The 25487-nt window shown below is 41.3% G+C and overlaps 2 protein-coding genes across 5 annotated transcripts in view; both read right to left on the bottom strand.

Annotated features, from left to right (window-relative positions):
- The window catches only part of LOC110487159 (uncharacterized), a 22737-nt gene extending 8368 nt beyond the window's left edge, over positions 1–14369 (bottom strand). Inside the window, exons 1-2 of one of the 2 annotated variants that reach the window (XM_090194870.1) lie at positions 13275–14112; positions 4500–5733 (exon numbers count right to left, since the gene is read on the bottom strand). In XM_090194870.1, coding sequence (XP_090050996.1) covers positions 4943–5733; positions 13275–14112 — 1629 coding nt within the window. In that variant the 3' untranslated portion in view covers positions 4500–4942. Of the gene's footprint in view, positions 1–4499; positions 5734–13274 lie in introns of those variants that run through there. The other variant, XM_036942272.2, reaches the window with a different exon arrangement.
- LOC110495013 (uncharacterized) lies at positions 14002–25487 on the bottom strand. 3 transcript variants are annotated; one of them, XM_036942290.2, is made up of 2 exons: positions 24969–25487; positions 14002–15412 (listed from the first exon to the last, which is right to left on the bottom strand). In XM_036942290.2, the coding sequence occupies exons 1-2, from the start codon at positions 25201–25203 to the stop codon at positions 15369–15371; spliced, it is 279 nt and encodes a 92-aa protein (XP_036798185.1). In that variant the 5' UTR covers positions 25204–25487; the 3' UTR covers positions 14002–15368. The 3 variants fall into 3 exon arrangements, with proteins under 3 accessions (XP_036798185.1, XP_036798183.2, XP_036798184.2); XM_036942288.2 differs by lacking the exon at positions 14002–15412 and adding an exon at positions 19306–20351; XM_036942289.2 differs by lacking the exon at positions 14002–15412 and adding an exon at positions 19306–20348.

The raw sequence follows: 25487 nt of genomic DNA, 5'->3' as shown, positions 1-25487 counted from the left end.
CTCTACAAGGTGTCAAAAATATTCCACAGGGATAATGGCTCATGTTGACCGCAATGCTTCCCACACTTGTGTCAAGTTGGCTGGTAGTGAATCTCCACCCCGAATAGCTCGTTACGTCTCATCCCACAGACGTTCAATTGGATTGAGATGGCTTGTGATCGATCTGTTGAAGACCCCTGACTCAGTGTAGACACTTTGATTTCATGTTGCATAAACAAACACACACATTTTCAGTCAAAAACCATGTGTCGGTAAAACAGCGGGCTATACGTGAACATAAGCAAGCATTTCAAGTTATACTGAACAAAAATGCAACATGTAAAGTGTTGGTCCAAAATGTTTCATGAGCTGAAATAAAAGATCCCGGAAATGTTCCATTTGCACAAAAAGCTTATTTCTCTCAAATGTTGTGCACAATTTTATTTACATCCCTATTAGTGAGCATTACTCCTTGCCAAGATAATCCATCCACTTGACAACAGGTGTGGCATTTCAAGAAGCTGATTAAACAGCATGATCCCGAGTAGCGCAGGTTTCTTAGGCACTGCATCTCAGTGCAAGAGGCATCACTACAGTCCCTGGTTCGAATCCAGGCTGTATTACATCTGGCTGTGAATGGGAATCCCATAGGGCGGCACACAATTGGCCCACAATTTCCTAGTTAAATAAAGGTTACATCATTACACAGGTGCATCTTGTGCTGGGGACAATAAAAGGCCACTCTAAAATGTGCAGTTTTGTCACACAACACAATGCCTTCAGATGTCTCAAGTTTTGAGTGAGCGTGCAATTGGCATGCTGACTGCAGGAATATCCACTAGAGCTGTTGCCAGAGAATTGATGTTCATTTCTCTACCATGAGCCGCCTCCAACGTTGTTTTAGAGAATTTGGCAGTACGTCAACCAGCCTCACAACCGCAGAGCATGTGTAACCACGCCAGCCCAGGGCATCCACATCCGGCTTCTTCACCTGCGGGATCTTCTGAGGCATAGGCCCACCCACTGAGTATTTCTGTCTGTAATAAAGCCCTTTTGTGGAGGAAAAACTAATTCTGTTTGGCTGGTCCTGGCTCCTCAGTGGGTGGGCCTATGCCCTCCTAAACCCACCCATGGCTGCGCCCCTACCCAGTCATGTGAAATCTGTAGATTAGGGCCTAATCAATTTATTAATGGACTGATTTCCTTCTATGAACTGCAACTCAGTAAAAATCTTTTAAATTGTTGCATGTTGCATTTTATATTTTTTGTTTCAGTACAAATGGGTTATAGTGCACAAAAATGCTTAACAGCCAATTAAATGTGTTGATGGCCAAAACGCTAAATTGTAGTCACATCAGCCCTATGCTAACTTCAACAGCTAGTACTGCTTATATCCTGGCACAAGTGCATCAGCCAATTAAAATCGCTAGAAGTGGTTAGACCTGTTTCAACACTTGCATCCTGGATTGAAGTGTCTAACAAACCTCAGTCCAACAGCATGTTGTTCTGGTCATTAAAGCAACGATCACGTGTATTGTGTTGAAAAGGGACAGCTTGAGAGAGTTTTCTGCACTGAAAGTAAAGGGGCTGAATAATTTTGCACGCCCAATTTTTCAGTTTTTGATTTGTTAAAAAAGTTTGAAATATCCAATAAATGTCGTTCCACTTCATGATTGTGTCCCACTTGTTGTTGATTCTTCACAAAAAAATACAGTTTTATATCTTTATGTTTGAAGCCTGAAATGTGGCAAAAGGTCGCAAAGTTCAAGGGGGCCGAATACTTTCGCAAGGCACTGTACGATTCAATTTGTAAAGCTTTACCAACAGAATGAATGTGAAAATGAATTCAAAAAGTTCACCTTCTGCTGGTGATTTGCAAGATGTTTTAATGATACAAGTAAATGGAGGGCTATGATTGGTTACATGGCCTACTGGCCATACCACCATTTTTTTGCCTTTTTATTTGACCTTTATTTAACCAGACAAGTCAGTTAAAAACAAATTCTTATTTTCAATGACGGCCTAGGAACAGTGGGTTAACTGACTTGTTCAGGGGCAGAACGACAGATTTGTCAGCTTTGTCAGGTTTGAACTTGCAACCTTCCAGTTACTAGTCCAATGCTCTAACCACTAGGCTACCCTGCTGCCCCAAAATTGAAGAATGAACCTAATAAGGAGCTACCTCTTTCTTTAGCAACACACTGCTATTGCATAATAATCATATTGCATAGGCTATAGCAACACACTGCTATTGCATAATAATCATATTGCATAGGCTATAGTACATGGACGCGTACACCTAAATGCAGGCTGACGTTCTCTATACATTTTATAATAACATTTGGCTGTCATTTGTATTGTGGCGTACTGCAGGTCAGCCACCAGGGGGAGACTCGTCGAGGGCCTGCTGACAGACGGAGTAAAACATCACGAGGCGCTGGCTCCATCTGCTGGACGTGCCAGGTCTCGACGGGCTCTCCGGCCAGGACTAATTTGGGCTGATTGGGAGTTAGTGAGTAATCAAGGGCTGATTGCTCACCAGATGTACAAGTCCCATAATGCTGCCGGAAGGACAGCACACAGGGGAGAGAGTGGGGGAAGAAAGGACTCCCGTATAGTTTGGGACGGTTGCCGAGGTAACAGGAGTGAGTTCAGTTTTTTGATCCCCGCAGGATACAGCAAGACCCCGGAGCCCAGAAGATGGTATCTCGGAGAGGGTCTCATGGGGGAGACCTATTCCTTTAATAAACACCTTTGAAACTGAGCTAATCCTTCTCTGTCCGTGTCTGATCTGTGTAACTGTTTTGACCCAACCCCCCTTGGTCTGCCACAGTATATTCGTATGTAGGCTACACTTAAGACGCAGGCCTACAATATTTGATAGTTTATGCATTATTAGAATAATCCACTTCGTCACACGCGTTTTGGGTCGAGCATCAAGGACCGACGTTGAACAGTTTTTTCCTCAATACCCCACGGTTAAAAAGCTTGATGCGAGGTGGACTCGAACCCCCACGGTTAAAAAGCTTGATGCGAGGTGGACTCGAACCCCACGGTTAAAAAGCTTGATGCGAGGTGGACTCGAACCCCACGGTTAAAAAGCTTGATGTGAGGTGGACTCGAGCCCCACGGTTAAAAAGCTTGATGTGAGGTGGACTCGAGCCCCACGGTTAAAAAGCTTGATGCGAGGTGGACTCGAGCCCACGGTTAAAAAGCTTGATACGAGGTGGACTCGAGCCCCCACGGTTAAAAAGCTTGATGTGAGGTGGACTCGAGCCCCACGGTTAAAAAGCTTGATGTGAGGTGGACTCGAGCCCCACGGTTAAAAAGCTTTAGCAGTGTGTGCCACCTAGAAGTGATGATGATAGCGATAGCCAGTAGTATAAAGTACTTAAGTAAAAATACTTTAAAGTACTACTTAAGACATTTTTTTTGGGGGGGGGGGGGGTATCTGTATGTTATTTTACTGTTAATATTTTTGACAACTTTTACTACATTCCTAAAGAAAATGATGCATTTCCCTGACACCACCACAAGTACTCTGAACATTTTGAATGCTTAGCGGGACAGGAGAATTGTCAAATTCACGCACTAAGGAAGAGAACATCCATGGTCATCCCAACTGCCTCTGATCTGTCTCTCTAAACACAAATGCGTCATTTGTAAATATAAGTGTTGGAGTGTGCCCCTGGCTATCCATACATTTAAAAAAACAAGAAAATGGTGTCTTCTGGTTTGCTTAAATATAAGGAATTTGAAATTATTTATACATAAGTACATTTAAAACCAAACACTTTAGACTTTTACTCAAGTTGTATTTTACTGAGTGACTTTCACTTGAGTCATTTTCTATTATGCTGATGGATTCTGGGTACTAACTCCTAAACTTGGGACTCCTAAACTACACCAGAAGTGAAGGGTTATCTGTAGGAGGAAAGTATATAGTGGATGCAATTAATCTTGGAATGTGCTGAGTGCAGGGAAAGCGATCTCACGTGGCAAGCATTGATAAGGGGAGAGAGCCATGGATGAGTGATGACGGGGGTCGAGGTCAGGTCACGTTAAGGGAGAAAGACAAGTTTATGGCCCGTATCACTAAGTTTCCTGCCTAGCAGTAAAGATACAATGTAGGTTCAGATGAACAAGAGGAGACTCAGCCTGGGAGGAAGGGTTAAATATCAGTGCTTGATAAGGGGAGAGACATGGATGAGTGATGACGGGGGGTTAAATATCAGTGCTTGATAAGGGGAGAGAGACATGGATGAGTGATGACGGGGGGGTTAAATATCAGTGCTTGTGTGAACAACGTCTTTGTCTGATGCAGCTCTATTGGCCCTCTGGGAAGAATGAACTTGGTTATAAAGCTTTCAGAGTCTCCTTTGAGTTTTAACTCTGAATATTAGAACCTAAGAAAGGTAATCTCTTTGCTTTTCCATAAGTTTGACAGTTGGGATGATCCACCACTGACGATAGACTACATGACTGTTACACTAGATGATAAATCCATAAGGCTCTTTGTTTTTTTAACAACGCTAAACTTTTTTTTGTATGCAAGGACCCGATTTATCTTTTTTCCCCCCATAAAAACACATGGCCAGGGTTGACCTATTTTTTTTAAAGAAATACCATTGGTTGGTGTATAGAATATCTAAGATAATTGATTGGCTGAGGCAGACGTTGTGCCAGGATGTAATCACTGTCACCTGGGGAGGTTAGCATAAGGCTAATGTTATCTGATGGGAGCAGCTACAAATTAGCGGTCAGTCACATGTAAGTGAATCAACACTTTTCATTGGCTGATATGCATCTTGTGCATGAAAACCATTTAACTTCATATGCTTGCTTATGTTCGCAAATATGGCCCCGGCCTCTATATTCGATCATGTGATTTCATGTTCTCTTTCCACAATGAGAGCAGTGGTATGGCTTTTATCATGTGTCCTCTGGTGTGATTTCAGGCTCCCTAACAAGGTAAAAGTAATTCCACATTGAGAGCAGTTGAAAGGTTCTCTCCTGTGTGTATTCTTTCATGTGTTTTAAGTCTTACTAACCACCTAAAACTCTGTCCACAATGAGAACAGTGGTAGGGCTTCGCTCCCGTGTGTATTTCTTTATGCTTACTCAGGTACCTTAACCGGGTAAAACTCTTTCCACACTGAAAGCATTGGAAAGGCTTCTCTCCTGTGTGTATCCTCTCATGCTCTTTGAGATTCCATGACTGGATAAATCTCTTTTCACATTGCAAGCATTGGAAAGGCTTTTCACCAGTGTGAATTCTCTCATGTTCTTTCAGCTTCTCTAACCGTGTAAAAGCATTCCCACACTGGGAGCATTGGAAAGGCTTCTCTCCAGTATGTGTCCTCTCATGTGTTTTCAGGGTCACTAACCACCTAAAACTCTGTCCACAATGACAACAGTGGTAAGGCTTCTCTCCTGTGTGTATTCCTTTATGCCTATTCAGGCCCCTTAACCGGGTAAAACTATTTCCACACTGGGAGCATTGGAAAGGCTTCTCTCCTGTGTGTATTCTCTTATGCTCTTTCAAATGTGATGACTGGATAAATCGCTTTCCACACTGAGAGCATTGGAAAGGCCTTTCTACAGTGTGTGTTCTCTTATGCTTTTTCAGGTCCCCTGATGAGAAAAATGTATTTCCACATTGGGTGCAGTGGTGTGGTTTCACTGGTTTGGGAATCTCTGGGTCTGGTTCCCCTGAAGTACTCCCGCTGTCAGAGTAAGAGTCTGGTCTCTCTCCTGCCAAAGACAGAGTATTTGGTTAAACAGAGAGACCAAAATGAAACCTCCATATGATTCAACTATCTTCTTATGAGGTTAAATCCAGACTAGATACCTCATTATTTACATTTGACTAATTTAGCACAGCGCTCTTATCCAGAGAGACTTACAGGAGCAATTAGGGTTAAGTGATTTTTCCCCTAGTTGGCTTTGGGATTCGAACCAGGGACTTATCATAAACTCCTAGTTCCCAGTGGGAAATTTCGCTTGACTGACCCTCTAAATCGGAATTACAAGTGGGAAATTCTGAGAAAATGCCCAATAGTTCCACGTCAGACTTCCCACTTCCTAGTTTCCCACTTCCCAGGAGCACATGAATGCCCAATAGTTCCACGTCAGACTTCCCACTTCCTAGTTTCCCACTTCCCAGGAGCACATGAATGCCCAATAGTTCCACGTCAGACTTCCCACTTCCTAGTTTCCCACTTCCCAGGAGCACATGAATGCCCAATAGTTCCACCATGTCAGAGAAAATTAAGGTGCTGAATGTCAAAAGGATTTAATGAATTTTGTACGAATATCAATCAAATGTGGAACGCCACGAGTGGACGTTCATTATATTTGGTATTTTATTAGGATCCCCATTAGCTGTTGCAAAAGCAGCATCTACTTCCTGGGGTCCACACAAAACATAATACAGAATGACATAACACAGAACATCAATAGACAAGAACAGCTCAAGGACAGAACAACATACATTTTGTAAAAGGCACACGTAGCCTACATATCAATGCATACACACAAACTACCTAGGTCAAATAGGGGAGAGGTGTTGCTTTATCTGTTTTTTGAAACCAGGTTTGCTGTTTATTTGAGCAATATGAGATGGAAGGAAGTTCCATGCAATAAGGGCTCTTTACGTTTTCTTGAATTTGATCTGGATTTGGGGACTATGAAAAGACCCCTGGTGGGATAAGTGTGTGTGTCAGAGCTGTGTGTAAGTTGACTATGCAAACAATTTGGGATTTTCAACACATTCATGTAAAAGAGGAAGTGATGCAGTCAGTCTCTCCTCAACTCTTAGCCAAGAGAGACTGGCATAAATAGTATTTATATCAGCCCTCTGATTACAATTAAGAGCAAAAACGTGCCGCTCTGTTCTGGGCCAGCTGCACCTTAACTAGGTCTTTCCTTGCAGCACTGGACCACACGACTGGACAATAACCAAGATTAGACAAATCTAGAGCCTGCAGAACATGCTTTTTGGAATGTGGTGTCAAAAAAGCAGAGCATCTCTTTATTATGGCTAGACCTCTCCTCAGCTTTACAACCATTGAATCTATTTGTTTTGACCATGACAGTTTACAATCTAAGGTAATGCCAAGTAATTTAGTCTCCTCAACTTGTTCAACAGCCACACAATTCATTACCAGATTCAGCTGAGGTCTAGAACTTAAGGAATGATTTGTACCAAATACAATGCTCTTAGTTTTAGAGATGTTCAGGACCAGTTTATTACTGGCCACGCATTCCAAAACAGACTGCAACTCTTTGTTAAGGGTTTCAGTGACCTCATTAGCTGTGGTTGCTGGTGCTTATATAGTTGAATCATCAGCATACATGGACAGTGGCTGGCCATTGGTAAAAATAGAAAAGAGTACAGGGCCTAGAGAGCTGCCCTGCGGTACATCACACTTCATATGTTTGACATTAGAGAAGCTTCCGTTAAAGAAAACCCATTGAGTTTAATTAGATAGATAGCTCTGAATCCACGATATTGCAGAGGTTGACAAGCCATAGCACATACGTTTTTTTCAACAACAGGTTATGGTCAACAATATCAAAGGCTGCACTGAAATCTAACAGTACAGCTCCCACAATCTAATTATTATAAATTTCTTTCAACCAATCATCAGTCATTTGTGTCAGTGCAGTACATGTTGAGTGCCCTTCTCTATAAGCATGCTGAAAGTCTGTTGTTCATTTGTTTACAGAAATATAGCATTGTAATTGGTCAAACACCATTTTTTTACAACAGTTTGCTAAGAGCTGGCAGCAAGCTGATAGGTCTGCTGTTAGAACCAGTAAAGGCCGCTTTACCACTCTTGGGTAGTGGAATTACTTTGGCTTCCCTCCAGGCCTGAGGACAGACTTTCCTCTAGGCTCATGTTAAAAATATGTCAGATAGGAGTGGCTATAGAGTCAGCTACCGTCCTCAGTAGCTTTCCATCTAAGTTGTCAATGCCAGGAGGTTTGTCATTATTGATCGGTAACAATTGTTCCACCCCTCCCACACTAACTTTACAACATTCAATACTTGGACTGCTTTTCTTTCATTATTGGTTTTTTTCTGCATGAATATAATTGCTCCCTGTTTGTCGTGGGAATTTCCTGCCTAAGTTTGCCCACTTAGCCAATGAAATAATAATTAAAATAATTGGCAACATCAAATGGTTTTGTGATGAATATGCCATCTGATTGGATAAAAGACGGAGTTGAATGTCTTTCTGCCCATAATTTCATTTAAAGTATTCCAAAGTTTTTTTACATCATTCTTCATTTCATTGATCTTGGCTTCATAATAATGTTTATATTGCTTGTTGAGTTTAGTCACATAATTTCTCAATTTGCAGTAAGTCAGCCAGTCAGATGTGCAGCCAGACTTATTAGCCACTCCTTTTGCCCCAACTCTTTCAAACATACAGTTTTTCAATTCCTCATCAATCCATATTCATCTACATGATGTATTGTTACACAATGTAGGAGCAGTATAGACCTAGTCTGTTCATTATATACATCTACATGATGTATTGTTACACTATGTAGGAGCAGTATAGACATAGTCTCTTCATTATATACATCTACATGATGTATTGTTACACCATGCAGGAGCAGTATAGACCTACTCTGTTCATTATATACATCTACATGATGTATTGTTACACCATACAGGAGCAGTATAGACCTAGTCTGTTCATTATATACATCTACATGATGTATTGTTACACCATACAGGAGCAGTATAGACCTAGTCTGTTCATTATATACATCTACATGATGTATTGTTACACCATACAGGAGCAGTATAGACCTAGTCTGTTCATTATATACATGATGTATTGTTACACCATGTAGGAGCAGTATAGACCTAGTCTGTTCATTATATACATCTACATGATGTATTGTTACACCATGTAGGAGCAGTATAGACCTAGTCTGTTCATTATATACATGATGTATTGTTACACCATGCAGGAGCAGTATAGACCTAGTCTGGTCATTATATACATCTACATGATGTATTGTTACACCATGTAGGAGCAGTATAGACCTAGTCTGTTCATTATACACATCTACATGATGTATTGTTACACCATGCAGGAGCAGTATAGACCTAGTCTGGTCATTATATACATCTACATGATGTATTGTTACACCATGTAGGAGCAGTATAGACCTAGTCTGTTCATTATACACATCTACATGATGTATTGTTACACCATGTAGGAGCAGTATAGACCTAGTCTGGTCATTATATACATGATGTATTGTTACACCATACAGGAGCAGTATAGACCTAGTCTGTTCATTATATACATCTACATGATGTATTGTTACACCATGTAGGAGCAGTATAGACCTAGTCTGTTCATTATATACATGATGTATTGTTACACCATGTAGGAGCAGTATAGACCTAGTCTGTTCATTATATACATGATGTATTGTTACACCATGTAGGAGCAGTATAGACCTAGTCTGTTCATTATATACATGATGTATTGTTACACCATACAGGAGCAGTATAGACCTAGTCTGTTCATTATATACATCTACATGATGTATTGTTACACCATGTAGGAGCAGTGTAGACCTAGTCTGTTCATTATATACATCTACATGATGTATTGTTACACCATGTAGGAGCAGTATAGACCTAGTCTGTTCATTATATACATGATGTATTGTTACACCATGTAGGAGCAGTATAGACCTAGTCTGTTCATTATATACATCTACATGATGTATTGTTACACCATGTATGAGCAGTATAGACCTAGTCTGTTCATTATATACATGATGTATTGTTACACCATGTAGGAGCAGTATAGACCTAGTCTGTTCATTATATACATCTACATGATGTATTGTTACACCATGCAGGAGCAGTATAGACCTAGTCTGTTCATTATATACATCTACATGATGTATTGTTACACCATGTAGGAGCAGTATAGACCTAGTCTGTTCATTATATACATCTACATGATGTATTGTTACACCATGTAGGAGCAGTATAGACCTAGTCTGTTCATTATATACATCTACATGATGTATTGTTACACCATGTAGGAGCAGTATAGACCTAGTCTGGTCATTATATACATGATGTATTGTTACACCATGTAGGAGCAGTATAGACCTAGTCTGTTCATTATATACATGATGTATTGTTACACCATGTAGGAGCAGTATAGACCTAGTCTGTTCATTATATACATCTACATGATGTATTGTTACACCATGTATGAGCAGTATAGACCTAGTCTGTTCATTATATACATGATGTATTGTTACACCATGTAGGAGCAGTATAGACCTAGTCTGTTCATTATATACATGATGTATTGTTACACCATGTAGGAGCAGTATAGACCTAGTCTGTTCATTATATACATCTACATGATGTATTGTTACACCATGTATGAGCAGTATAGACCTAGTCTGTTCATTATATACATGATGTATTGTTACACCATGTAGGAGCAGTATAGACCTAGTCTGGTCATTATATACATCTACATGATGTATTGTTACACCATGTATGAGCAGTATAGACCTAGTCTGTTCATTATATACATGATGTATTGTTACACCATGTAGGAGCAGTATAGACCTAGTCTGTTCATTATATACATCTACATGATGTATTGTTACACCATGTAGGAGCAGTATAGACCTAGTCTGTTCATTATATACATCTACATGATGTATTGTTACACCATGTGGGAGCAGTATAGACCTAGTCTGTTCATTATATACATCTACATGATGTATTGTTACACCATGTGGGAGCAGTATAGACCTAGTCTGTTCATTATATACATGATGTATTGTTACACCATGTAGGAGCAGTATAGACCTAGTCTGTTCATTTTGATATCTTTTTGACTGTTGATATCTTTCCATTCTATTCATCCACTGTCCCACAGCCCAGGCAGGCAATTCATAAACTAAACTCCACTGTCCCACAGCCCAGGCAGGCAATTCATAAACTAATCTCCACTGTCCCACAGCCCAGGCAGGCAATTCATAAACTAATCTCCACTGTCCCACAGCCCAGGCAGGCAATTCATGAACTAATCTCCACTGTCCCACAGCCCAGGCAGGCAATTCATAAACTAATCTCCACTGTCCCACAGCCCAGGCAGGCAATTCATAAACTAATCTCCACTGTCCCACAGCCCAGGCAGGCAATTCATAAACTAATCTCCACTGTCCCACAGCCCAGGCAGGCAATTCATGAACTAATCTCCACTGGAAAAAAAATATCTAGACATTTTCACTTCATGCTTTTAGTCTAACATTTGGTTTGCAACATTTGTATAAACTATCTGCCTCTCCGACAATATTGCAATTTTGAAATGCGATCTACACCCTGCCTTAGAGAATAAACATCACCGGATGAGAGCAACCTTTTCTGAGCCACTCGAAACCAAGCATCATCATCACTATTATGGAACCATTTAAAGAAATTTCAATAGAAAAAAAGTTCAGCGAAATTGCATCTGGTTTGCTGTCATTCCAGCTTCAGAGTTTGATGTGATTGTGTTAACAAGCTAGCAAGGGAGAAGCACGTTAGCCAGCCTGCAGAGCAAACATTTCTGTTTAGAACAAACAACCAGTGTGCCCTGCTAGAAACTATGCCAAACAGAAGGGACAACCAGTGTGCTTGGCTAGAAACTATGCCAAACAGAAGGGACAACCAGTGTGCTTGGCTATAAACTATGCCAACAGCAGGGACAACCAGTGTGCTTGGCTATAAACTATGCCAAACAGAAGGGACAGCCAGTGTGCTTGGCTATAAACTATGTCAACAGCAGGGACAACCAGTGTGCTTGGCTATAAACTATGCCAACAGCAGGGACAACCAGTGTGCTTGGCTAGAAACTATGCCAAACAGAAGGGACAACCAGTGTGCTTGGCTATAAACTATGCCAAACAGAAGGGACAGCCAGTGTGCTTGGCTATAAACTATGCCAAACAGAAGGGACAACCAGTGTGCTTGGCTAGAAACTATGCCAAACAGAAGGGACAACCAGTGTGCTTGGCTATAAACTATGCCAACAGAAGGGACAGCCAGTGTGCTTGGCTAGAAACTATGCCAAACAGAAGGGACAACCAGTGTGCTTGGCTATAAACTATGCCAACAGCAGGGACAACCAGTGTGCTTGGCTATAAACTATGCCAACAGAAGGGACAACCAGTGTGCTTGGCTATAAACTATGCCAAACAGAAGGGACAACCAGTGTGCTTGGCTATAAACTATGCCAAACAGCAGGGACAACCAGTGCTTTTGTCTCTAAACCTCAGAAAATATAACTAAATTCTGTCTTATTTCCAGACTACAGCGCATTCGGAAAGTATTCAGACCCCTTCCATTTTCCCACATTTTGTTACGTTACAGACTCATTCTAAAATTGATGAAATGATTTATTGTCCTCATCAATCTACACACAATAACCCATAGACACTGACAATCAAAGGGCAAAACAATTCAATGAGTTAAATTCAAAATGGACCAAAGTTAGCTCGCTAACTCTATCTCGCTACGTAATATACCCCTCAGACGGGGTCCGACAGCTGAACTAAATGTATTGGGCATTAATAAATTATAGTCTCCAAGAATCAATGGATATGGCTTTATTAGCCCAAACGTAGACCACGGGGAGGTGGTCGCATCTAACAATTGGATGTAGTACAGCACTTTGAGATATCAGCTGATGTACGAAAGGCTATATAAATACATTTGATTTGAATTATTTCCTGGGCTCCGCTCGGTGATGTACGAAGGGCTATATAAATACATTTGATTTGAATTATTTCCTGGGCTCCGCTCGGTGACGTACGAAGGGCTATATAAATACATTTGATTTGAATTATTTCCTGGGCTCCGCTCGTGACGTACGGGACTACCTTTAAAATAAACATTGCATACTGACTATGGGAAATTAATTTTGACATGGAATACGTGCTGCTATACGGATACAGATTTGGTCGTTAGTAATCCAACGCATTCGCTATGGTATGCCAGAGACCCAATCTTATTAATACATGAAATAATGAATAAAAGGGGTCTAAGTTCGAGCAAGGCATATATGTCATTACTTTAAAAAATCCCCAAAATGTATGGAACAATCACAGAGAGCTCCTTCAACAATTCCTACAGTACTGAATAACATATTAATGTGTAGTAACTTCAGTAGAATGCCCCTTTAAAACCCCACATTAGGTCAATAACTGTATAGCTTGTGCCCCTATTTTAAGACGGTACTCACTGGTGTTATTCGGATCTTCAGGCTCGTCCTCCTCATCCCCGTCTTCTTTTACTCCCAAAAAGTCTTCCTCGTTTGAGATAACCTTCTCTTCCACTCCAACAGGTTCTTCCTCTTCTTCCATTAGAACATCCTCCTTTTCATTTAATGTGATAGCCTCCTCTTCCTCTTTTACTCCAAAGGGTTCTTTCTCTTCTTTCACTGTAATAACATCCTCTTCTTCTTTCAATGTGATAGCCTCCTCTTCCTCCTTTTTAATTCTGAAAGCGTCTACCACCTCCTCTTCCATTGTGTCAGCCTCTACCCCCTCTTCCCTTTTCACCCCAAAAGGCTCGTTCACTTCTTGGACTGTAACATCCTCTTCCTCCTTTTTTATTCTGAAATCTTCTACCACTGTGACAGCCTCTATCCCCTCTTCCTCTTTCACTGTGACAGCCTCTATCCCCTCTTCCTCTTTCACTGTGACAGCCTCTATCCCCTCTTCCTCTTCCACTGTGACAGCCTCTATCCCCTCTTCCTCTTTCACTGTGACAGCCTCTATCCCCTCTTCCTCTTTCACTGTGACAGCCTCTATCCCCTCTTCCTCTTTCACTGTGACAGCCTCTATCCCCTCTTCCTCTTTCACTCCAAAAGGTTCGTTCTCGTCTTTCACTGTAACATAATTTTCTTCTTTCAATGTGATAGCCTCTTCTTCTTCTTCCCTTTTCACTCTGAAAGCTTCTTCCTCTTCTTTTACTGTAATATCCTCTTCTTTTACGACAATGTTCAGACCCAGAGCTTCTTTCTCCATCCAGCAGACCTTATGTTCTTTAGCACGGGGGGAGTAGCTTAGTGAACTCATGGTCGGGGATGTTAGCTAGCTAGCTAGTTAGCTGGTATACTTTTTTTTGACAGATTTGTAAATTTTACACGCAAATTAATGTTACGTTAATACGTACACATAATTGTCTTTTAAACACTGATGAATATACACAAGAATGGTCTAAAGAGCTTCAATGATTCGATTTTATGTTGACTAGCAAGCTACCGAAATGGTTGAATAAGTAGCCTTGTTGGTCGTTGAAGAAGCGTCCAGTCCCGTCCACTAGATTATACGTCACGCAAGAAGCACCACATGAAAGACTCACATCGCCATCTGTTGACTGGAGTGGGTAACGCAGTTTCGACAAATATTCATAACATTGTTAATTCTGGCAAACAATTTCAAAATAAGTAATTTAAAAACAACCAGGCGTTATGTTTTCTCTTACAGCCAATGAGGTCATTAGGCATGATTAGGTGACAGGTTGACGAGGGTGGCATTTTCTGTGCTAAACTGACCAAAACACTCCAGCAACAACAAATTAAATCAAATTTTATTGGTCCAATGCACACATTTATCAGCTGTTTTTTTCTGGTGTAGTGAAATGCTTATGTTCTTAGCTCAACAGTGCAGTAATATCTAACAATACATAGTGAAATGCTTATGTTCCTAGCTCAACAGTGCAGTAATATCTAACAATACATAGCCAAATGCTTATGTTCCTAGCTCAACAGTGCAGTAATATCTAACAATACATAGTGAAATGCTTATGTTCCTAGCTCAACAGTGCAGTAATATCTAACAATACATAACAACACATGCACATCTAAAAAGTAAAATAATGGAATTAAGAAATACAGAAATATTAGGATGAGCAATGTCAGAGTCAGGAATATAATCCTATATGTATTTGATGGTACATTATGTAGAGGTTACTGATGTTCGCATTGCCAAAGCAAAGTGGAATAAACAATTACGAGTTAACAGTTGACTCTCTCACCTCGACAGTCTTCACAGTTCCACTCACAGATGGTCCGTGTGCTCCTGCAGGCCTGTTGACTCTCCCACCTCGACAGTCTTCACAGTTCCAATCACAGATGGTCCGTGTGCTCCTGCATGCCTGTTGATTCTCCCACCTCGACAGTCTTCACAGTTCCACTCACAGACTGTCCGTGTGCTCCTGCAGGCCTGTTGATTCTCCCACCTCAACAGTCTTCACAGTTCCACTCACAGATGGTCCGTGTGCTCCTGCAGGCCTGTTGACTCTCCCACCTCGACAGTCTTCACAGTTCCACTCACAGACTGTCCGTGTGCTCCTGCAGGCCTGTTTGAGGTACAACTGGACAGAAACACATCAGTATTCTTAGACTTCAGCTGAGACCCTCCTCTCCACAAGTGCATAGGAGTGGCCATTTTAAAAAGGGTCTTGACAAATATAAAAACAGTTTGTGTAGAGGTGGGGGGGGGGGGGTCATCTTAAAAGTAGAGTAGAGTATCATCCCCTAAAACCTGTGCCCTTGCGGACATCTGAGGGAGATTTGATCTATATAAGCAATATGGTGTAACTGTAACCTGTGGGGGGGTCAAAGTGGATCATCTCAGATCTCCATAAGTGTTTAGGGCGTATAGGTTTTAGGGGGATGATTTGGGATTGGCCCAGGCGCTCCACTTCTAAATTGACCCACTTTATGATAACAGTTTTTCAATGGACCCTTGAAGCGGACCCTTTTTTTAAAAATCTGAGATTAATTGCTGGTCTGGAATGTCTCCTGTTGTCATATTTCAATAACACTCTTTTCTGAGCGTCATATTTAAATTTAAAAAACACAGTAAAAAATGTGTGATAGAAAAGTCTGACTGTCTCTATTATCATTCAGTAGGTCCCATAGAATTACCACATAATTCTAAGTTGACCTTACTGGGAGTGACCACATAATTCTAAATTGACCTTACTGGGAGTGACCACATAATTCTAAATTGACCTTACTGGGAGTGACCACATAATTCTAAATTGACCTTACTGGGAGTGACCACATAATTCTAAATTGACCTTACTGGGAGTGACCACATAATTCTAAGTTGACCAGTTCTTATTGTTTCTTCAAGTTTACCAGTGGTTTTCCCTCTGCCCCTATTGTTCCTGTTTTCACCCGCACTGACCCTGCCTGCACCTTTGCCACACTACTCTGGATTATCGACCCATGCCTGCCGTGACCTGTCGTTTGCCTGCCCTTGTTGCTGAAATAAACATTGTTACTTCGACAGCCTGCATTTGGTCCTTACCTTAAACGTGATAGCGACCGCTAAAAGGGGTAGTTTAGTGAGCTCGTGGTCGGTCGGATGTGAGCTAGTTAGCATTCGAGTCTGCTCATTTATACAGCCAGCTAGCTAACAAACGTAAATGTGAAATAAATGGGGTAACTAATATATACGTTGGAAGTGTGTTAAACGCAGTGGCTAATATATACGGAAAGCGTTCAAAAAAAGATGTACAATGTTTTGGTCATGTTGACTAGCTGTTCTTGTTGAAGTATTGAAATTCCCACAAAATAATGTTAACGTTCTCGGGAACTATTTGAAAACATTCCCAAATGCGTTTCTAGAACGTGAACAAATATTTAATTAAATATAATGTTTGAACTTTTAGGAGACGTTCTATTACAGTAATGAAATACCGAGAAAAGTATTTCGTCACGTTCCTGTAAATACGCGGAGAATGTTCCAAAGCCAATCAACTATACTGCACTATTCCCAGAACGTAATACATGTATCACTAGCCACTTTAACTATGCCACTTTGTTTACATACTCATCTCATATGTATATACTGCACTCTATATCATCGACTGTATCCTTATGTAATACATGTATCACTAGCCACTTTAACTATGCCACTTTGTTTACATACTCATCTCATATGTATATACTGCACTCTATATCATCGACTGTATCCTTATGTAATACATGTATCACTAGCCACTTTAACTATGCCACTTTGTTTACATACTCATCTCATATGTATATACTGTACTCGATACCATCTACTGTATCTTGCCTATGCTGCTCTGTACCATCACTCATCCATATATCTTTATGTACATATTCTTTATCCCCTTACACTGTGTATAAGACAGTAGTTTTGGAATTGTTAGTTAGTTTACTTGTTGGTTATTACTGCATTGTCGGAACTAGAAGCACAAGCATTTCGCTACACTCGCATTAACATCTGCTAACCATGTGTATGTGACAAATAAAATTTGATTTGATTTGAACGTTGTGGAAAGGTTGAATGCAAAATAACCATAAGACAACCGCGCTCTTAGAAACATATGGTTCTCAGAACGTTGTTTTACCATGGAAATGTCCATTGTTATCCACACAGATTCCAGGATAGTAAGAGGTAACAGAACGCATTGTAATCCACACAGAATCCAGGATGGTAAGAGGTATCAGAAAGCATTGTTATCCACACAGATTCCAGGATGGTAAGAGGTAACAGAACGCATTGTTATCCACACAGATTCCAGGATGGTAAGAGGTAACAGAAAGCATTGTTATCCACACAGATTCCAGGATGGTAAGAGGTAACAGAACGCATTGTTATCCACACAGATTCCAGGATGGTAAGAGGTAACAGAACGCATTGTTATCCACACAGATTCCAGACTCTTACTATCCGTAAGAGGTAACAGAAAGCATTGTAATCCAGGTGAGGTGTAAACAGGTCCCAATCAATCAAATGTATTTATAAAGCCCTTTTTACATCAGCCGATGTTACAAAGTGCTGTACAGAAACCCAGCCTAAAACCCCAAACAGCGATGCAGATCGATGTAGAAGCACGGTATTCAAGTGATATAGATGGCAAAAAGGGCAAATCCCAAAGGTGAAAAAAAGCATAAAATTGCAGTTTGTCAAAGTAAAAGCTGTCTGACTCCAGCTAATGTTACCTGACCACCGCTCCAGCTAATGTTACCTGACCACCGCTCCAGCTAATGTTACCTGACCACCGCTCCAGCTAATGTTACCTGACCACCGCTCCAGCTAATGTTACCTGACCACCGCTCCAGCTAGCTAGCCTTCACCAGGCTAGTTAAGGGCCATGGGTCACCAACAAGTAGCATTAGACAGGGATCTTATATTAAAAGCCACCAAGCTTTGAGCTAAAGTTAGCTAGCCTTTAAAAGCCACCGAGCTTTGAGCTAAAGCTAGCTAGCCTTTAAAGGCCACCAAGCTTTGAGCTAAAGCTAGCAAGAAGAAGAAAAAAACCAAAAACAAGAACCATGACTTTTGTCAGTTGAAAGATAATGCTGGGCTTATCTGTGATGTTGTACAAAACGATTTGAGTCAATAATTAATTTTGTGGTCTTTCATTGATAAACTGACTCGCAAAGTCATTTGACTGCGTTTCTGATAAGGGCGGGGTTCAGTTCATTTGTAACCATCTACGAACATACTCCAAGTGTGAGCTTATTACTTCCTGTTTATGACCTGTTGCTACATGTAGTATCTGGGATCTACATCGGTTTATATTAGTTACTGTGCTGTTACTAAGCAGTAATGCATTACGGCAGTGTTACGTTACTACACCTAATAGGAAATGCACATGCGCACTGGGGTGCCGCGAACTGTAGAGCACGAGGGGTTTTGACTAAACGAAAACTAACTGTACTCCCGTCTCCTGCCTGGTCATTTCTCCACAACACAAATATTACACTACAGTGGTTTACTTCTGTCTGCAATGCTGAAAGGGATGATGGTGAAACAGGGAGTAAGAAAATAAATATATATATATATTTGATCTGAGTTCATCGCTTGATTAGCAAAGCTACTCTGACTGCCACCAAAAAGTGCTGCGAACTTGCTCTCATGTCCGGGGTTGTTGTTGGACGGCCCACGTGTCCCAGAGCCTATGGGCTGTGCCAGAGACCGGGGGAACATGAGATGTGCTCACTCAATTCCTCCATATTTATAAAAGGAGACATACGTTGCTGTTCAGAAGTTGGAACTAGAGGTACATTTCCACTGTAGAACCTCAATGACAAAAACATTTTGTGACAATTGCCTTCGTTTGTGGCACTAATTGTTTTCTTGGTCTGTTGTCTTTACAGGACCATACTATTCCCTTAAAGCCTGTAAGATACATATTGAAAGCAAATGTACACAATAGAGCAAATGGTAAATGGCACTTGAGAGTGCTCGAGTAATGACACACACCCAACACACAGAGCCGGAGAAAAATGACCATGTAATCACAGAGAGCATACACATTCAAACAGACATATTGGTAGTCTATAATCAAACCAATGTATTTCCTATTCAATGTCTTGAGATTTCAAAAAAATACAAACTACACTTTCATCAAATGGCATAAACAGTATATAAACGGTTCATTCTGAACATCACTGAACTACATACACTTCATATTCATATTTTTTTTAATGTTTAAAAAAATATAGTTTTTTTACCAGGCAAGTTAATTAAGAAAAAAAAAATTCTTATTTACAATGATGACTTCTCTCCTGTGTTTAAAGGCATCTCTACTGTGTGTGTTCTGTTATGTGATTTCAGGTAATCTAACCGGGTAAAATTCTTTCCGCACAGGGAGCAGTGGTAAGGCTTCTCTCCGGTGTGTATTCTCTTATGTTTTTTCAGACAACTTGATTGAGAAAAACTCTTTCCACAAACGGAGCATTGATAAGGCTTCTCCCCCGTGTGCGTTCTTGTGTGGGATTTCAGGTGGGTTGACTGGGTAAAACTCTTTCCACACAGGGAGCAGAGGAAAAGCTTCTCTCCAGGTTTTTCTCCTGTATGTATTTTTTCATGCTCTTTCAGGTACTTTGCTAAGGAAAATCTTTTTCCACACTGGGAGCAATGGTAGGGCTTTTCTTCTGTGTGCGTTTTCTCATGCTGTTTTAGGATCCCTAACTTGGTAAATCGCTTTTCACACTGAGAGCAGTGGAAAGGTTTTTCTCCCGTGTGTACAATTTTATGTTCTTTCAGATGTGCTAACCGGGTAAAAGCCTTTTCACACTGAGAGCATTGGTAAGGCTTTTCGCCTGTGTGTATTATTTGATGTTGTTTTAGATTCTGTAACCAGGTAAAACACTGTCCACACTGGGAGCATTTGTGAGGCTTCTCTCCTGTATGTATCCTCTCATGTTTCTTTAGGTCCCCTAACTGGTTAAAGCTCTTTCCACAGTAGGAACAGTGATGTCGCCTTGCTGGTTCGGAAGACTCTGGCTCTGGTTCTGGATCCTCTGCTGAGTCTGGTCTCTCTGCTGTCAAAGACAGAGTGTTTATTTAAAGTGGAACTGAAAGCATTTTAACTAATTTGCAGATATGAAACAAACAAGACAATCATAAATCAGTCAAAATTATAAAATTCCCAGTTTATGCTACGAAACCAACTTTATAAGAGGTTTTTAAAATTAGGTTATATTTGACTCAACATTCCATGACGAACACTAAGGCATTGTTGGCAGAATAGATGGATACAGTTCAATGCATGAATAATATCATTCACCAATACATTTCTTAGCAGTCCAAAAAAATATTGCTCTCAGGTTGTAAATTACAGCTGGTACATTGTTTACTGCCTCCATTCGGGATGCACTGTATCAGTTTCAATGACTCAATATTTTGGACAAAAACAGATTAATGTAACTAAGGCTGGGAATGTCAATACAATCAGACTAGCAAGGGCAATGATCACGAGGCAGTCATAATGTGGCTAATAGGCTAGCGTTTCTATTTAGGTAGCAAGCTAAAAACATGGAGCTTAACACTAGCTAGCTGACAGGAGGATGTGATGTCATTGGAGGAGTGGGTGAGTGACTGACTTTTCCCCCTCATATTGTTTTTTGATGGCTACACAGCTAGAGGTGCAGGTGTCATTTGGTTAACTAGCAAGAATGACTGTTATCCAGTTAGCATATATCTCTTGGGTTTGCAAATTCACTATGGCTATCTACTCCAATTTCAGAGCACTCTCGTCTGACTGTACCAGAGCGCAGAATAACTGATGAATTTACGAACGCGAAATGAGGCTCAGTAGTGTGTGTGGCCTCCACGTGCCTGTATGACCTCCCTACAACGCCTGGGCATGCTCCTGATGAGGTGGCGGATGGTCTCCTGAGGGATCTCCTCCCAGACCTGGACAAAAGCATCCGCCAACTCCTGGAGAGTATGGTGCAACATGGCGTTGGTGGATGGAGCGAGACATGATGTCCCAGATGTGCTCAATTGGATTCAGGTCTGGGGAACGGGCGGGCCAGTCCATAGCGTCAATGCCTTCCTCTTGCAGGAACTGCTGACACACTCCAGCCACATGAGGTCTAGCATTGTCTTGCATTAGGAGGAACCCAGGGCCAACCGCACCAGCATATGGTCTCACAAGGGGTCTGAGGATCTCATCTCGGTACCTAAATGGCAGTCATGCTACCTCTGGCGAGCACATGGAGGGCTGTGCGGCCCCCCAAAGAAATGCCACCCCACACCATGACTGACCCACCGCCAAACCGGTCATGCTGGAGGATGTTGCAGGCAGCAAAACATTCTCCACGGCGTCTCCAGACTGTCAGAGTCAACATGTGTTCAGAGTGAACTTGCTTTCATTTGTGAAGAGCACAGGGCGCCAGTGGCGAATTTGCCAATCTTGGTGTTCTCTGGCAAATGCCAAACGTCCTGCACGGTGTTGGGCTGTAAGCACAACCCCCATCTGTGGACGTCGGGCCCTCATACCACCCTCATGGAGTCTGTTTCTGACCGTTTGAGCAGACACATGCACATTTGTGGCCTGCTGGAGGTCATTTTGCAGGGCTCTGGCAGTGCTCCTCCTGCTCCTCCTTGCACAAAGGCGGGGTTGTTGCTGCTGCTGGGTTGTTGCCCTCCTACGGCCTCCTCCATGTCTCCTGATATACTGGCCTGTCTCCTGGTAGCTCCTCCATGCTCTGGACACTACGCTGACAGACACAGCAAACCTTCTTGCCACAGCTCGCATTGATGTGCCATCCTGGATGAGCTGCACTACCTGAGCCACTTGTGCGGGTTGTAGACTCCATCTCATGCTACCACTAGAGTGAAAGCACCGCCAGCATTCAAAAGTGACCAAAACATCAGCCAGGAAGCATAGGAACTGAGAAGTGGCCTGTGGTTATCACCTGCAGAACCACTCCTTTATTGGGGGTGTCTTGCTAATTGCCTATAATTTCCACCTGTTGTCTATTCCATTTGCACAACAGCATGTGAAATGTATTGTCAATCAGTGTTGCTTCCTAAGTGGACAGTTTGATTTCACAGAAGTGTGATTGACTTGACACAACATTGTGTTGTTTAAGTGTTCCCTTTATTTTTTTGAGCAGTGTATATATTTTTTGTAATTAATTAATTGAACCTTTATTTAACTAGGAAAGTCAGTTAAAGAACACATTTTATTTACAATGGCGGCCTACCAAACCCAGACGACGCTGAGCCAATTGTGTGCCGCCTTATGGGACTCCCAATCAAGGCCGGATATGATACAGCCTGGATTCGAACCAGGGACTGTAGTGACTCCTCTAGCACTGAGATGCAGTGCCTTAGACTGCTGTGTCCATGTGTGTGTTAACTATTTAACTGTACTAGAATGATTAAAAGTCCGCTAAACTTTTAAATATCGGTTATCGTATTTTTGGGCAAGGAAAATATAGAATATCGGTCAAAAATGTCATATCGAGGCCTCCTGGGTGGCCTAGGGCACTGCATCGCTAGCTATGCCACCAGAGACTGAGTTCGCACCCAGGCTGTCGCAGCCGTCGCGACCGGGAGGTCCGTGAGGGCGATGCACAATTGGCCTAGCGTCGTCCGGGTTAGGGAGGGTTTGGCCGGTAGGGGTATCCTTGTCTCATCGCGCACCAGCGACTCCTGTGGCGGGCTGGGCGCAGTGCACGCTAACCAAGGTCACCAGGTGCACGGTGTTTCCTCCGACACATTGGTGCGGCTGGCTTCCGGGTTGGATGCCCACTGTGTTAAGAAGCAGTGCGGCTTGGTTGGGTTGTGTATCGGAGGACGCATGACTTTCAACCTTCGTCTCTCCCGAGCCCGTACGGGAGTTGTAGCGATGAGACAAGATAGTAATTACTAACAATTGGATACCACGAAATTGGGAGAAAAGGGGTCAAATGTAAAAAATAATAATAATAATAAAATAAAAGTCATATCGGTGCATCACTACTACAATTGTCACGCTAATCTGGAAGTGACTGCCAAATCGAGGTAAAAGTAAAAATCTCTGGATTAACTAGCTAATAGATTTAGCTAAATGTAGTAATATATAAACTACCTAAATGTCTTTAAATTGACAATTCTATGACACAATAGATGTTAGCAAAGGTGTCAGCTAGAGACTACCCTTACAAAAAAAAAGACTGCAGTCCCTGAGCTGACAAGGTACAAATTTGTCGTTCTGCCCCTGAACAGGCCCACTGTTCCTAGGCCGTCATTGAAAATAAAGGTAAAAAAATAATAATAATAATTCCACTTTCAATGTTTACATATCTTGCATTACTCATTTCATATGTATATACTGTATTCTATACTGTCTATTGCATCTTAGCCTATGCGCTCTGACATCGCTCATCCATATATTTATATATTCTCAAAATCAAATCAAATTTATTTGTCACATACACATGGTTAGCAGATGTTAATGTGAGTGTAGCGAAATGCTTGTGCTTCTAGTTCCCACAATGCAGTAATAACCAACGAGTAATCTAACCTAACAATTCCAAAACTACTACCTTATACACACAAGTGTAAAGGGAAAAATAATATGTACATAAAGATATATGAATGAGTGATGGTACAGAACGGCATAGGCAAGATGCAGTAGATGGTATCGAGTACAGTATATACATACGAGATGAGTAATGTAGGGTATGTAAACAAAGTGGCATAGTTTAAAGTGGCTAGTGATACATGTATTACATAAATATGCAGTAGATGATAGAGTACAGTATATACATATACATATGAGATTAATAATGTAGGGTATGTAAACATTATATAGTCCATTATTCCTTTACTTGTGTGTGTATTAGGTATTTGTTGTGGAATTGTTAGATATTGCTGCACTGTCAGAACTAGAAGCACAAGCATTTTGCTACACTTGCAATAACATCTGCTAACCATGTGTATGTGACCAATAGATTTTTTTCCGTAAGTGGACGTGCAGGATCTTGCAGGGATTTCTAGTCTTGCATAATGTCGATTAGCATTTTCGAATTTGAGAGTAAAATAAACATGAATATATTGATAAATGTCACCTTGTCCGAGATAACATTAAACTGTCATCAAAACGTCACGCCAGGGTAAGGCTACACAATAGATGGCCCTTATTTTAAGCATTTCTAAAATTCCCTATGGGAAAAATGTATGGCGGAAAAACTAATGGAAGCATTTCCCTGCTTGACCGCTAGGTTTTATGGTTATTATGACACCTCCACTGTGGGGCCCGATACCTGTCGTGGACATTGCCATTGGATGCACTGAGTTGCCTTAGTAGATATGCCATGTAGCCATGTTAGAAAACGGAAGGGTGTGTTGTAATTCACACGTCAGTTAGGCTGATAGCTTGCTTTAAAAAAGTTGTAAACAAACACTGTATAGTTTTAGAACCTGCTTAAACAATTATTTTTATCATTTGGATGGTCAGTCCTTGTATTCATAGCTATTTTATGGAATTTGACAGTTGTTACATATCGGTGTCTCCAGCACCCAACCTTTAGCTGTTCACCAAAACGAGTGTCATGGCGGCCATTTTGCTGTTGTTTGAATCACGGATTGCCACTTCGAAAATCCACATCAGTTTAACAATTGGCAGTTTGGGCTCCTGTTTTTAAGATGGTAACGTTACTCACTGGTGTTAATCAGATCTCCCGTCTCATACTCTTCTTCCTCGTCCTCCTCTTTCGTTGTGACAGTAATCTCTTCATGATCCTCAGCTTTCACTCTGGAAGCTTCTTCATCGCCTTTCACTGTGACATCCTTCTCTTCCTCCTCTTCTTTCACGACAATATTAAGCCACAGACCCTGTTTCTCAGTCCAGCAGACGTCCTCTTCTTTTGCAGGGGGAGAGTAGTTTAGTGAGCTCATGGTCCGGAATGTTATTAAGAAAGCCAATTTAGATAGTTAGCATAAGCTACTAGCCTAATGCTAATTTAACCAGTTAGCTACCCGACAACGTAAATATGAAGCTGGGATGGGTAACTAGTAGATACGACAGACGTGTGTTTAAAACACAGCAATTAATATACACCGAAAACGTCTAAATAGCTCAAATATTTTCGTCTTTGTTGGCTAGCAAGCTATCTAAGTGACTGATTAGCTGTCGTTATCGAAGAGGTGTCCCGTCCACTAGATTATACGTCACGTGACAC

This window comes from Oncorhynchus mykiss, chromosome 13 (genome assembly GCF_057628025.1).
Source record: "Oncorhynchus mykiss isolate SJ-2025 chromosome 13, ASM5762802v1, whole genome shotgun sequence".
Taxonomy (NCBI): Eukaryota; Metazoa; Chordata; class Actinopteri; order Salmoniformes; family Salmonidae; genus Oncorhynchus; species Oncorhynchus mykiss.
The sequence above is the reverse complement of the archived record's forward strand: the minus strand, read 5'-3'. Positions and strand labels throughout refer to the sequence as shown.